Consider the following 14,727-nt stretch of genomic DNA (forward strand, 5'->3'; position numbering starts at 1 on the left):
AAAAGTGAGTTCCTGCCTCTGCTTATTCCCCATGCTGCTGGGGGGAATGTGCTGCCCTGGCGACAGTGTCAGGGGGATCCACCAAAGTGACTCCTTCAATTCTGCTCTTTTCTAGCATTTGGCTCAGAGATTGTGTTCTTATGGGGTTTAAAGTGTCTTGTGGGTTTAGTCCCGGTGGGAGAGGTCAGGTCCGTGTTGTAATAATGTAACTGAGGGTTTTCTCAGCATGGCAGAGTCTAGAGTGTCTGTCTGCAGGGAAAGAGCCTGGGGGGAATTGGGGTGTGAAGTGGACTAACGGTAATTCAGAAACCTCCCCAATTGTCCTTCTCACCCTGACAGGCTGCAGAATATATATATATGTAACCCTTCTGCCAGGCCAAGTTGATAGCAGCAAGGGCCGGGTTCAGTACACAGGGGCTCCCTCTCATCAAAGCAAATGCAAAACTGGCTCGAGCCCCCACCCAGTGACCTAGGAAAATCTTACATACCCCCTGGGCACCTCAAAGAGGCAATACTTCCCCTCTCGCAAGCACAGAGTCTCGGTGTAGTAGAGAATCTTTAATAACATGAGGTAAACAACATCAGCATTAAATTGGGGAAACACCACAACTAGTGTTCATTAACCAAACCATGAGCAAAGACCCACCCCAGAAAATTGGGCCACATCCTTTCCCTCGGGTTCTTGAGTCCCAGAACCCAAACGTCTCTTGAGTCCAGCAATCCACAAATCACCCAAAGTCCAAAAAAGTCCAGCCCCAGAGTTCAAAAGTTCATCTGCAGAGTGTTACTCCCCAGTCTGGCTAAAATGTGCCTGTGTGTGGGGGAAAGAGGTAAGGGGCACCTTACGTGTCCTGAAGCTGACTGCCCCACAGGGCTCTGCTCTGCTATGCTGTCTCACGAATGGCTCTGCTCCACCACGACCGGCTCTGCTCTGCACAGCTCGCCGTCTCACGAACAGCTCTGCTCAGCTCGCCGTCTCATGAACACACCGCTGTCTCACAAACAGCTCTGCTCTATCACAACCGGCTCCGCTCAGCTCACCGTCTCACGAACACACCGCTGTCTCATGAACAGCTCCGCTCCACCACGACCGGCTCCGCTCTGCACAGCTCGCTGTCTCACGAACACTCCACCAGCCTATCCACGAACAGCACTGCTGCACTCTAGATCTTCCAGTTCCCCACTACTTGACACAGTGCTCAGTGATTTCAGCTCATAGTAGTGGGAGCCTTAGTGCTGGTGCACCATAAGGCCAAAGTGAATGCAGCACAGTACCTGTAGCAAGACTCTTAATAGACCCAAAATTAGCTCTGACGTTCCACAGTGGAGAGAGACAGAGGTGCAATAGGTGTTTTAGGCCCTCACAAAGGGACCCATGCCACCAGGTACTAATACCTGTCTCAAGTCTCTCCCCATTCACAGTTTTGGAACCCAAGTCCCTTGCCTAGCGAGTGCTACTCAGTTGATGGTGAGTCCCTCCATCATAACAAAAGGCCAAGTACAGTTCCAAGCACAGTTCCCATAATCAGGGTAATAACAATTTATTCTTCCCGCCCCAATAACAGAGACACTGGGGTTCCCACAACAGCCAAAGTGACCATATGGGCAGTTATGGCCTCATTCTAGGCGGGGTGGGTGTGCCTATGCAAATGAGATCAGCCCCTGAAGTTCTTTTCCACAACTTGCCACACCTCACCACCAGATATCAGGGTGGAGCCCATCCTGACTCTGCTTACATCTCTATATATACACTATATGTTCCATTCTATGCATCCAATGAAGTGAGCTGTAGCTCACGAAAGCTTATGCTCTAATAAATTGGTTAGTCTCTAAGGTGCCACAAGTACTTCTGTTCTTTTTGCGGATACAGACTAATACGACTGCTACTCTGAAACCTGTCAGAAAAGCTTCAATGACAGATCACAACTCATTACACATCTGAGAACCCACACAGGAAAGAAACCGCATAAATGCTTGGATGATGGGAAAAGCTTCAGTTCCAGCTCATACCATCCCAGAATCCACATGGAACAGAATCTATAAATGCCTTGACAGCTCTTTCCCTCTAATTTTTCCCATACATGTGCAGAATGAATTTTGTTTTGTGCACCAATATGGAGTTGTTGTATGACAGGGGAGGGGTAGCTCAGTGGTTTGAGAGCTGGCCTGCTAAACCCAGGCTTGTGAGTTCAATCCTAGAGGGGGCCATTTAGGGATCTAGGGCAAAAATTGGGGATTGATCCTGTTTTGAGCAGGGGGTTGGACTAGATGACGTCCTGAGGTCCCTTCCAAGCCTGATGACTCACTGGTGTGGTGCCTCCTGCTGGTCATCTTGGGAATTAGCTCTTCACCTGCTCCAGACCCCCCTCTGCAATGCACCTGCCACTGGCCCCATGTCCCTCCTGGACCCTGGTGTCCTTTACCTTGGGGTTCTGCCCCAGCAGTACCCCCATGCTCTGGGTCTCCCCTTCCAGGGGAACCCCCAACCCTCTAAACCCACCTTGTCTCAGTGGCTACTACCAGTCATCATCTAGCCCCTGCTCACCAGGGTGGACTGCAGTCTGTAAACCACTCATCACGAGCAAGGGGGGTCAGACCAGCTGCCTCTGCCTAACCCCGAGCTGCACCTCTGCAACCTCACTACATGTTTTAGCATTTAGCAAGGCCCACAGCCTGGGGATTTGCTATGCTAGAGCTCCCTTTGCCTTTCCCCAGCACAGCTCTGCTTCAGGTACCTTGCTCTCAGGCAGCTAGCCCTTCTCCCTCTAAGGCTAGAGAGAGACTCCCTACCTTCTGGCTCACAGCCCTCTTAGGAGGGCCAGCTAGGGCCTGATTGAGCTGGCCACACCTGTGGTCAGCTAGTCACTCAGGTGTTCTCACTGCTTTTCCCAACCACAGCCACCTCCAGGGCTGCTTTTAACCCCCTACCGACCGGAGTGGGGCAGCTGCCCCACTACACCTTCATATTGGTGAACAAAACAAAAGTCATGTAGCGGGGTGGGATTGAGGGGTTCGGAGTGTGGGAGGGGGCTCAGGGCTAGGGCTGAGGGTTGAGGTGCGGGGGGGGTGAGGGCTCCGGCTGGGGGTTTGGGCTCTGGGGTGTGGCTGGGGATGAGGGGCTCAGGGCTGGGGAAGAGCGTTAGGGTGCAGGGGGTGAGGGCTCTGGGGTAGGGCCAGGTGTCAGGAGTTTGGTGTACAGGAGGATGCTCTGGGGCTACGGCGGGGAGAAAGGACTCTCCTAGCTCCCTCTCCCCACAGCAGCACCTGGGCTGAGGGGGAGAGGTGTCTCTCCCCGACTGCGGCAGGTCAGGCGGGGGCTGCATTTGGGCCACCCCTCCCCTAGCTGCAGCAGGTCCAGCTGGGGCTGCGTTTGGGCTGCCCTTCCCCTGGCCGGGAGGGTTCCCTGAGCACCATCACAGTGTTAAGTAGGCGGCTGCATGTTTGCGCAGCTTACACTGAACTTAGTTAGCATGACAGTAGAAAAAGTTTCATTCAAAGATCAAACTTTGTTTCACATCAGCACAAGGGAGAATCCATAAATATTTGGATTGTGGCAAAAGCTTTAATAACTGCAGAAACAGATAGTCTGAGCTCACACATTACTCCCCATCTGACAATTCACACAAGAAAGAGCTTGAATGTGGGGGAAGCTTCATTTGTTGCTCGCACAGCATCAAGCATCGGCAGATCCACATGGAGAAGACCCCTCTCAGATGTCCTTAGCATGGAAAATGCTTTCCTTGGAGCTAACAACACACTGGACATCAGACACTCCTCCACACAGGAGAGAAATTCTCTCAGTGCCTGACTAGGGCTAGCCATAGTGAAAACTGCATTTCCTAATTCCCACACACAGTAGTGGCATTTGGCTCTCACGTATCCAGCTGCCGATCTCTGGGGGCAGGTTCCAGCAGCAGCTGACCCGGAGATGATCAGTGAGCCTCCGGTTAGCCTGGTCTAAGCAAACTGCTGTCCTCGCTGCTGCAGGCCTGGCTGCTGAACTGATGGGCCTTCCTGCCTCCTGCTAACCTGTGGGGGAAGGAAGAGTGAAACTCCTCCAGAAGCTCCTTCGGCCTGGATGAAGTTCCCCCCTCCCTTCCCTTCCAAGTCATGATGCCCCTTCCGTGGAGACTAGGAGAAGGATACTTGGGCCAAGTCCTTCATTCACTTGGGACACCTGCCCCACCCCCCATTTTTCAGGAACCCCTGGACTGGGCTCCCCCGCTTACCTGGAGCTGGTCCCAGTAGGGTGAGTGTCCCTGGGGGCTAGCAAAACTTTCCCTCCCTAAATCCCCTGAGGTGCTGGGTTACAGGGGATCAAATGTGAATGGACCAGGAGGGATGGGTTTGGGGGAAGAAACTGGGGGATTGAATGGTTGGGTCTGGTGGATGTGGGATACAGAGGGTGCTGAGGAAATCAAGTATTAGGGGATCATGGGGTAAGAGAGGAGAGTACAGGGAAGAGAGGTGCTGCCTCTTATCACTCATCCCCTCTGCCCCTTTTCCCTGCCCCCTCTGCATTCAGAAAGCACCACTGAGAGGGACTGATTTCCACACGGTCTTTTGTGGGAGGTGTAAAGGCTTCAGGATCCCACCTCTGCCTACACAGCACCAGCTTCTGAGGATCTCTCTGTGGTGGGAAAATTGGTTGGGATTAGCTAGCAAATCTCCCCCGACCCTCCTCCACTTTTCTTAGTCAGACTGACCCCAACCATTTTATATAGTCTGATCCCCCCATTAGCAGAGTGATTGTTAAAGTCACTGAGTTGCCCCTTTGGGGAGAGATTGTCTCATTTCCACATAGTCTCACATTGCTCCAGGTTATGCCAAAAACATTTATTTTTTGTACACTGACTCCCTTTGAGACCAGAATTAAATAGATTCTAAAATTGCTGGAGCAGGGATAGGAAAAAGTGGTGTTTGGATTCTGTGTTATTTGAGGATGATGGGATGAGTTGGAGGGATTCTCTCTTCCCCCCTTCACCGTCACGCTCCATCCCAACACAGCAGCGTGTTTCAGCCTTGGATACTTTATCCTCTCCCCATTCTACCTTCCACCTCCCAGCACGGCACTTGCCACAATGTTCTTTATTCTCCATGCTTAGGAATCACACTTTGATTTTTTTGATCCTGACTCAGATTCCTGAGAGCTAGAGATGAAAGTGTCCCGGACTTGGAGGGGGAATTCAAATGAACCTGAAAACTCTGTTTCAGCTTTCTGAGCTTAAATCCCTGTTTCCATCTATTGGTAAAGTGTCTTCTGGCTTTTTCCAGCCAAGGCCAGAACATTTGTAGTTGGATAGATTTTAGCTTTGGTTTGTTTTTGTTTCTTTTTTTGCATTAGGACAATGCTAAAACTTTTGTAAATGACACAACCAAATAATGAGGAGGTGCTGAGTACTGCAGGTTTAGCCAGTTCAGAGGAAAATGGATACATTTGTTTTCCGTTTTTTGAGAGTTACGATTCTGTGGGATTTCACTTTATGAACCTGAAAGTGTTTTGTAGCCCATCTTGTAGTGTTGGCTTTTCTCTCTTCCTGAAGGCTGCTTGGTCACATAGTTTGATTTTAGTTTAGTTTGACAGGATGTAGAACAGTTTTATTGAAGACTTTACGAGACAAACGATCATTTGCCAGAAGAGTCTTTTTTATTTTATTTTAACCTTTCTTTACCCTTTGTCATGAGATTTTTGTGTGTTTGAACAATGAAAATTATCAATATCTCTCATAATGAATACCGAGGGTGAGTGCTAGATTCACACTCCGAGAGGCTGAGACTGAAGAGGGCATGGAGTTACTTTCTGACCCCTGCAGAGATGTGAGATGTAGTCAGGAGCGGGAGAGAGTGGGGAAACAGAGCTGGGAAACTGCAGACTTTTCTCTTGAGAACCAGAGAGCTGATGCCGAGAACTGTGAACTTGCTGTGCCAATGCCAGAGAGACACAGGAATTGCCCTGTGAGTGCTGGGTGAAGCCATCCCTGACATCTAGAGGCTACAGATTATGTCCCTAGATGAAATATGAGGGGAGGGGACAGCGTCTCCCGATTGCTGAGAGGATGAGGCTGGGCAGAGACAAGAAGGAAGTTGGGGAAGCCAACAATTCTGAGCCAGCCTTGAAGCCAGGCTGATCTCCACCATAGAGGCCAGAGGGAGATGAGGAGCCTGATAGCCCAGCTGATCACCCCCTCCCCATCTACCAGTGTCCTGTGTGGAGATGACAAACAGTCTGCTCACACTCTAATCTGAGCTCCTTGGATTCCCTGCTCTCGGAGTGTTTGCTTTATGACTGGGTCCCAGCATCTCTCCTGGATTTTCTGCACTTTTCTACCAGTTTGTAACTGTTGCTGGTGTACGTGGGATTTGGGCGCAGCAATGTGCTGGGTTGCGGATGTAAAGTACCAAGCTGAGCTGGGCTGAGAGTGGGGAAAGGAGTCTTTGTTAGTCCTTTGGAATAATAAAGTAGAATTTAGTTTCTCACACTCCCAAGTGTAGTTTGTCTTGCATTAAATACCCAGCAGATTCAGAGTGGAGATTAACGGTAAAAGCAATGCTAACATGGTCTGGTACGGAAATGCACAGTGAGGCCACCCATACAATCTCAACTCTGCCCTATCATAGCCTCAACTGCAGCCCTATACTCACAAATTTATATATGTATAATGTGGCTAAAGTGATTCTGGTCTCTGAGCTGTGTTTCAGCCCAAGATCCCCACTCTCTAAACTTTACCACCTGCTTAATTCTAGCTGAGACCCATTTAAATCATTGGGGCTATAGGTAGTAGTATAATTAAACCTGTGAATAAGGTCTTGCCACACTGGGAGTTTAGATTGGTAGGTTTGGGAGTCTCTCTCTGTTTATACTTGGCCTGTTCCTCATATCACACTTTCATCCAAATTCATTCTTGTCTGGTTGCAACATAATTGTATCTCAGTTAATATCATGATTATTTGTAATACACCAGCAGGCAGAGGCTCCACAGAAGACTACAGCCGTATTGTGCTAGGTACTGTATATACACATCATGGGAGACAGACAGCTCCTTAGGGAAAGAGTTTACAGTCTAAACATGCAGATCAGCCTATGTAATGATTTTGTAAATTTCAGGAGCAACCCTGAAATCTAAAGGGCTATGAGTGACATCCCAATAGGAATGATGAGGAGAGGGGGCAGCATCTTCTGATTGCTGAGAGAAGGAGGCTCTGCACTTCATTCACTTTCTATTATGTGTAAGAAACACAGATTGTTCTCCCCCAGAATTACAGCGCTTACCCCTAGAGTGCAGAACACATTTTCTGAGCAAAGTCAATCTGTTACTGGCTTTAGCAATAATCATTAACATTGGGCCTGTTCAGACATTTAGCATCGACAGTCAGACCCTGCCTTGTAGTGATACCATTCAAAGCTCCATATTATTCCGATTAAAGTATTTTAGTGCTTATGGGCCCCTATTATATTAAACTGATTTTTAAAGCCCATTAGCTTTTAGATAAGTTTTTCAAAAGCATCTTTCCCAAAATGACTTAGGGTTATATTTTTTAAGGTATTAGGCACCTGAGGATGCAGATAGGGGCTGAGTGGGGTTACCAAAGCAGGTTAGGCACCAGGGGCTAGATGCATAAAAAGATTTAGGTCCCCAGCTGCTACTTTCACTTTAGGTACCTGAATCTGACATTTAGGTGACATCGATCCTCAACTGCCCCCCAACCCCCCAGCCACTCAGCTGTTGCCTAACTCTGATGGTGTCTAAAGATCCTATGCACCTAAATTTCTGTCATTTAAATCATCCAAATGCCTACAAATCTGGTGCTGGGCATGCTCCCACTGGCTCAGGCTAGGCACACAGATCCCTATTTCATACCTAAGCACCAGCACGTGCCTCACACTATGGTTTCCCTGGCCTGCCTCTCATGTGGCTGCCCCCCTGCCCACTCTGCTTTGTCTCAGGCCCATGTCCCATTTCAGGTGGGGGGAGGGGAGGCTAAATTTGGTGTTTTAACTCCATGGCACAATGCCAGTGGCTCAATTTTGACCCCAGATGCTCCCCTGCCTCCCTCTCTTGCAACCAATGTGGGACATTCGGGCCTATCCAGAGTGCGTAGAGCAGCAGCCCTGGAACCAGACCAGCTGGTGCTTCACCACCAGCATCCAGGTGAAGCACGGGGAACTGCTGTCAGTGCCCACAGGGGGAGCCAGCCAGGAGAGGGGCAGAGGGGGACTGGCAGGGGGCAGAAATGGCCAGGTGTTGCCTAGTGCCCAGTGACAGGTTAATCCAGCCCTGCGAATAACCAGAGGAACCTGCAAAGCACTGACAGCTACATGGCCCGAGTTAGGGGAGCAGAGCTTGTAGCTCCGGCCCAGGGCTAGTAGCCAGTGAGCCTGGTATGGAGACAAGAGACCGTCTCTGACAAACTACTCCTTGTGCCAGTCTGTGATCAGAGTGACTCACACACAGAGTCAGTGTCACCGAGAAACGTGTCTCCTGCTGATCCCGGTTCTGGGCAGCCTGTCAAGGACCAGGACCCATATGTATCCCTGTTAATACTGGGGACTCTGTGGAACAACCCCCAGTCTTCATAGAAATGCCCCTTCTCCCCCCATCCTGGGATCTGCACGTCTCCTTTCTGCCCATTGATACAGTGGCTTCTGTACCTGATCCCCCCTTAATGCTGAGAGAAGCTGCCTGTGCCCAGGGGAACTGGGGCCCCGGAGGCAGTGTCTGGGGCAGGGGGCTTCAGTGTAATCCCTTGAACACTAGGACCCAGGAGCAGCTGGGATGCGGCTCTGGGAGCGATCGCTGGGGTCACTCAGTCCAGCAGCAGGAAGTGAATGGCTCTCGCTGCAGTGACTCTGGGGCGTTGTGAGGAGCCCGCGCTCATTGCAAGATCCCCGAGCCTTGGCAGCTGCTGCTGAGGACCCCGGAGCCCCGGCTGCAGCCGGGAGAGGGGAATTTCCAGCAGTAACATTCCCGCTGCTCCCAGGAGCCTCTCCCGGTGCAGAGACCCCAGCCTGGCCAGGACCCCCCTTCCCGGGCCCCAGCCCCTGCTCCCGGGGAGGGCACCGCTTGGAGGGAAGGTAAGAGAGACCTGCCCATCCCCCCAGGAAGAGGTGCCCCCCGATGCCATCCTGGCTGCAGGGGGAGGGTTTGGCCCCAGGCTGCTCCCAGCGGGGCTGGCTGCGATTCCCTGCCCTGGGCCCGGGAAAGCTGCCGCCAGCTCCCGGTGTTTGCAGGGCGGGTGAAGCCAGCGCGCGCCGTGGGGAGGGCTGGGACAGCGACACGTGGGAGGATAAAGGGGGGTGGGAGCCGGAAGGGGGCTGAAGTGGGGCAGGGGGGGATTGAGGCATGAAATGGGATGTGTGAGGGGTAGGAGGGGGCTGAACAGGGATGCAGGGGGCGGGATGGGAGTAGGGGGCAGTGGTTGCGTTGCAGGGAGGATGAGGCAATGCCGGAGAGTCAGGGGGCGGGAGGAGGATCCTGGAGCGGGTGGGAACAGGGGTGGGATAGAAGGAAAATGGTGCGGGGGGGGGCAGTGAGAAGGGGAGAAAGTGGGGGGGGTGAGACTTGGGGGGCTGGAGGGAGAATGGCGGTGCAAGCGGAGACTGGCTGGGGAATGGGGAGAGAGGCTAGTGATAAAGGAGAGCGATCGTGAGAGATACAATGGCAGCTCCCTCACCGCATCGTGCGGGGGGGCTGCCCTTCCCATCAGCCAGCTGGGGATTTTGTTTTCAGAGGAAATGGTCACGCTGGCGGGGGAGCAGGGGACTAACCCCTAAGGGCTCCAAAGTTACAAGGCAAATAGCCCCACAGAACTGGCCCCCAACAGACACACTCTTTCACTATTTTCTTAAGCCAAACTCACGATTTCTGGTCTCTGGCTCCTGACTGGGACCGTCTGGGGTGGCAGGATGGACCAGGGCCCCTCTTGGATTTCTGAGCAGGATTTATGGCTCAGAGTCACCGCCAGAACAGCAGGGGTAGATCCGAGTGAGCTAATGAGATCAGCCTGGGACTGCTGGAGGAGAGTGGGGTACTCAGTCGTCAGCTGCTGCCACCAGAGGGAGGAGAGGCTAGCGTCTGCCTCTCTCTGGCCTGAAGAAGCTATGTTGACTGTTCTCCAGCATATAATGTTTATTTATGTTTCTGATATTTCTGTTCTTTACTATAGATTCAACCAATTCAACTGAATTTAGTCTTACTGGCCTGTAATTGCCAGGATTGCCTCTGGAGATTACCTTAGGTATCGTCCAGTCTTCTGGTACAGATGCTGATTTTAGCAAACTATTACATACCACAGTTAGTAGTTCTGCCATTTCATATTTAATACAGTGTTACTGAAGCTGTGTCAGTCCCAGGATACAAGTCCCAGATACAAGGTGGGTCAGATAATATCTTTTATTGGACCAATTTCACCTTGAATGGTCTCTTGAAATATGTGTTATCTACTAATGCTAAACAATCTGTTCCATTTTGTATTTAGCTATGACACTCTGAGTACATTTCCCAGACCTGAAGAAGAGCTCTGTGTAGCTCAAATGAGTATCTCTTTCCCCAGCAGAAGTTGGTCCAGTAAATATATTACCTTGCCCACCTTGTCTCTCTCAAGACATCTAGACAGACTTATGTGTAGTTCTGGGGAGGAGCCGGTGGTGGTGGTACATGTAGGTACCAATTACATAGGGAAGGATAGGAAAAAGGTCCTGGATGCCAAATTCAGGCTGCTAGGTAAGAGATTGAAGTCCAGGACTTCCATAGTAGTGTTCTCTGAAATGCTTCCAGTTCCATGCACAGGGCCAGTTAGACAGGTAGAACTGCAGGGTCTCAATATGTGGATGAGACAATGGTGTAGGGAGGAGGGGTTTAGATTTATTAGGAAGTGGGGGACCTTTTGGGAAAGGGGGAACCTATACAGGAAGGATGGGCTCCACCTAAACCAAAATGGAACCAGATTGCTGGCACTTACAATTAAAAAGGTCATAGAGCAGTTTTTAAACCAAGAGCTAGGGGAAAGCTGACAGGTGCGGAGGAGCATGTGGTTCAGACAGAGACATCACTTAGGGGAGGATCTATAAATGGAAATTCCCTATGTCCTAGTAAGGAGGAGAGGATGGAAGATGATACAATATGGGAAGGATCAGATGAGAAACAGTCAAATGAAAAAAAAGTCCCATTCAATTACACCACATCATGGCAGACAGCTAGAAAGTGACAATTATTTTGTTTATATGCAAACGCTAGAAGTCTCAATAATAAGGTGGGTGAACTTGAGTGTCTGGTATTAAATGAGGATATTGATACAGTAGGTATCACAGAAACTTGGTGGAATGAGGATAATCAATGGGACACAGTAATACCAGGGTACAAAATATATCAGAATATCAGAACAGGTTGTGCTAGTGGGGCAGTGGCATTATATGTGAGAGAAAGCGTAGAATCAAATGAAGTAAAAATCTTAAATGAACCAAACTATACCATAGAATCGAGTAATTCCATGCTTGAACAACAAGAATATAGCAGTAGGGACCACCTGACCAGGATGGCGATAGTGACTGTGAAATGCTCAGGGAGATAAGAGAGGTTATAAACATAAAAAACTCAATAATAATGACAGGTTTCAGAGTAGCAGCCGTGTTAGTGTGTATTCGCAAAAAGAAAAGGAGTACTTGAGACTTAGAGACTAACAAATTTATTTGAGCATAAGCTTTCGTGAGCTACAGCTCACTGCATCGGATGCAATAATAATGGGGGATTTCAACTATCCCCATATTGACTGGGTACATGTCACCTCAGGACGGGATTCAGAGATAAAGTTTCTTGACACCTTAAATAACTAATTCTTGGAGCAGCTAGTCCTGGAACCCACAAGAGGAGAGGCAATTCTTGATGCAGTCGTCAGTGGAGCAGGTCCAAGAGGTGAATATAGCTGGACCTCTTAGTAATAGTGACCATAATATAATTAAATTTAACATCTCTGTGCGGGGGAAAACACCACAAGCAGCCCAACATGATAGCATTTAATTTCAAAAAGGGGAACTATACAAAAAATGAGGAAGTTAGTTAAACAGAAATAAAAGATACGTGCCACAAGTCAAATCTCTGAAAGCTGCATTGAAACCCTTTAAAAAACACCATAATAGAGGCTCAACTTAAATGCACCCCAAATTTAAAAGACACAATAAAAAGTGCCACAATGGCTAAACAACAAAGTAAAAGAAGAAGTGAGAGGCAAAAAGACATCCTTTAAAAAGTGGAAGTTAAATCCTATTGAGGAAAATAGAAAGGAGTATGAATTCTGGCAAATGAAGTGTAAAAATATAATTCGGAAGGCCAAAAAAGGCCAAATATAGGGTCAGGTAGAGAGGAGGAAAGGTCTGAAAAACCCACTGGGACTTGCTCAGGCTAAGGCCTGATTTATGAACAGGCCCATTGGGAGGTGAACATTCCCCCATTTCTAAAACAGGAACATCCCTCCCTCCCACCAGACAGGGCTGGGAAAACAGACCAGAGTTCCCCACCAAGAGTCTAGGCAGAGACTGCGGGGGAATACAAAGGAAAGGTGCTGGGATTCCTGTCCCTGTCCCCTACCCAAAGCTCTGCTTCCCACATCAGCCTGTGCCTCATAAGTTTGTGGTAAATTAGAAGACTCTGCCCTCCTCTGTCTGCTGGGAGGGACACGGAGCTCTCACTTTCTTGCCAACCCCTGAAGCTTTCTGGCTGCTCTAGCAGAATCTCACCCCCATCCTGCTCAATCTGTTCCTCCTCCCCCTCAGTGAGCTAGCTTGCTTTCTTCCTTCCTTCCCATGAATAGTGGGATTGTGACTGTGGCAGCAGGTGCTGAGTAGGGAACATTTGTTGTTTCAGATGCCGGTGACTTTCGAGGATGTGGCTGTGTATTTCACCAAGGGGCAGGGGGCCCTGCTGGACCCCAGTCAGAGAGCCCTGTACAGGGAAGTCATGGAGGAGAATTACGAGAATGTGACCTCACTGGGTAAGGCTTTCCTGGCCTCTCTCTTATTAGAAGCCATGGGGTCTTGCATTTCCAAATCTGTCAGGTACATCTTTGGTGAGATAGACTGGAGGTGAACGAACCCTATAATCCACAGCTGCTATGTGAGAGAGACTTTCAATGAGATAGGGATGTCAAAACCTAATGGACATTCTATCTCATCCCTACCCCTCCAGCTTTCAAGGGGGCAGAAGTCATACATTGTTTTGTCTGTATTATTTCTCAGGCACACACAGAATCCCTGTGTGACTGGTTCCTCCTGGGGTGCTACCTGGAACTGGGGTACCACTGAGCCCTCTGACCCACAAGGCCTGGGCTCCCTCTCACACTGTGCTACTGTGAGAAGCTGTATACCCACTCCTGGTCCCACACTTCCACCAGCATCCACGCAGGCAGGGACACACCCCGCTGCAGTTACATGCAGGCTCTCTGACCAACCCCTGCATGAACCAACAACAGAAATGCTACAACCAGGATAACTCCCAGCTCCCCAGACATGCACCCCTCTGGACTATGAACCCAAAATTATACCATATTGTGCTGCACAGGGAATTGTACAACATAAGGTCACAGAGTTCGCCTCCCCCCTCAGTGTGGGGAGGAAATGCAACAAACTTGTGTTAAATCAAGCTGAGATTTTTTTCCCAAGACACTTCACTTAAAGGCACACTGGATTTAGATTAAAACGTAAAACAAGTTTATTAACTACAAAAGATAGATTTTAAGGGATTATACGTGATAGCAAACAGATCAAAGCAGATTACCTAGCAAATAAACAAAACACAAACTAAGCTTAATATACTAAATACGTTGGATATGAACATGGGTGCCAGGTTTGTATAATTTTTGGTGGTGCCCAAGCAGAGCCGTCCCGTCCACAGGATGGACCGGGGCAATTGCCCCGCGTCCTGTGCTTTGGGAGGCCCCGTACTTCGGGGGGACGCAGGGTCCAGGGCAGCCTGGGGAGCTAGCGGGGAGCTTGGCACCAGCAGCAACGAGCACGGCCAGGCAGGTCTGCATCTGCAAGCAGGCACCCTGCCTCAGGTGCAGCTCCCATTGGCCGTTGCGGGGGAGGAGGAAGGCAAAGGAGGAGGTTGTAGGGAGCAGGGGAGGCAGTGGGGGAGGGGAGCTGTCTGGCACAAATGGGGGGCTCTCTGGAGAGGGGTGACGGGGGCATAGGTCTTTAGGGGGAGCACAGGGTTGTGTTGGTCTCTGTGGGGTGGGGAGGAGTGATGGACGGAGCCACTGCAGCCTGTGTCTGCTCTGCAGGGATGGGGTTGCTATAGCCCTGCCAGGAAACCCCCTCTGTACTCTGTATTTTATGCCAGCTCCGGGGTGCCCATTGCTGCTCCTTTCCCCCGCCCCCAGCTCTATCTGTCTCTCCTCACAACCCCCCGGCTGTGTCTGTCTGACAGTGACAGACTCCTGCTGCTCTCTCTGCCCGGGGCTAAGAGCCACTGTCTGTGGCTCCCTCCCCCTCCCTGCTGTGGAGGTGCGGCCAGGCAGCTCTGGCGCCGCCCCCAGCAGCTCCTGTTGGCCGGGTCAGCGCTGAGGGAGGAGGAGGGACGGAGGCAGCATGTGGAGCTGCCCTGCCTCTGCTGAGACTCTCCGCACAGGGGATGGGGGGAGCTGCTTGTGGGGAGGCAGGGGAAAGTGAGGTGAGAGTGCCCCATGTTGCCGACCCATGGTGAGGGGACCCCCAAAGGACAAGGCCTGGGGCCCAAA

The 14,727-nt window shown here is 50.4% G+C and overlaps 1 protein-coding gene across 1 annotated transcript in view; it reads left to right on the forward strand.

The window, feature by feature from the left end:
- The first annotated feature begins 8,066 nt into the window (after positions 1–8,066).
- Positions 8,067–14,727, forward strand: part of LOC144273992 (uncharacterized) — a 552,201-nt gene continuing 545,540 nt past the window's right edge. Inside the window, exons 1-2 of the mRNA XM_077832713.1 lie at positions 8,067–8,150; positions 12,858–12,984. Of these exons, the coding sequence (XP_077688839.1) occupies positions 8,067–8,150; positions 12,858–12,984 (211 nt within the window). The remainder of the gene's footprint in view (positions 8,151–12,857; positions 12,985–14,727) is intronic.

Source organism: Eretmochelys imbricata, chromosome 14, assembly GCF_965152235.1.
Source record: "Eretmochelys imbricata isolate rEreImb1 chromosome 14, rEreImb1.hap1, whole genome shotgun sequence".
NCBI classification, from domain to species: domain Eukaryota; kingdom Metazoa; phylum Chordata; order Testudines; family Cheloniidae; genus Eretmochelys; species Eretmochelys imbricata.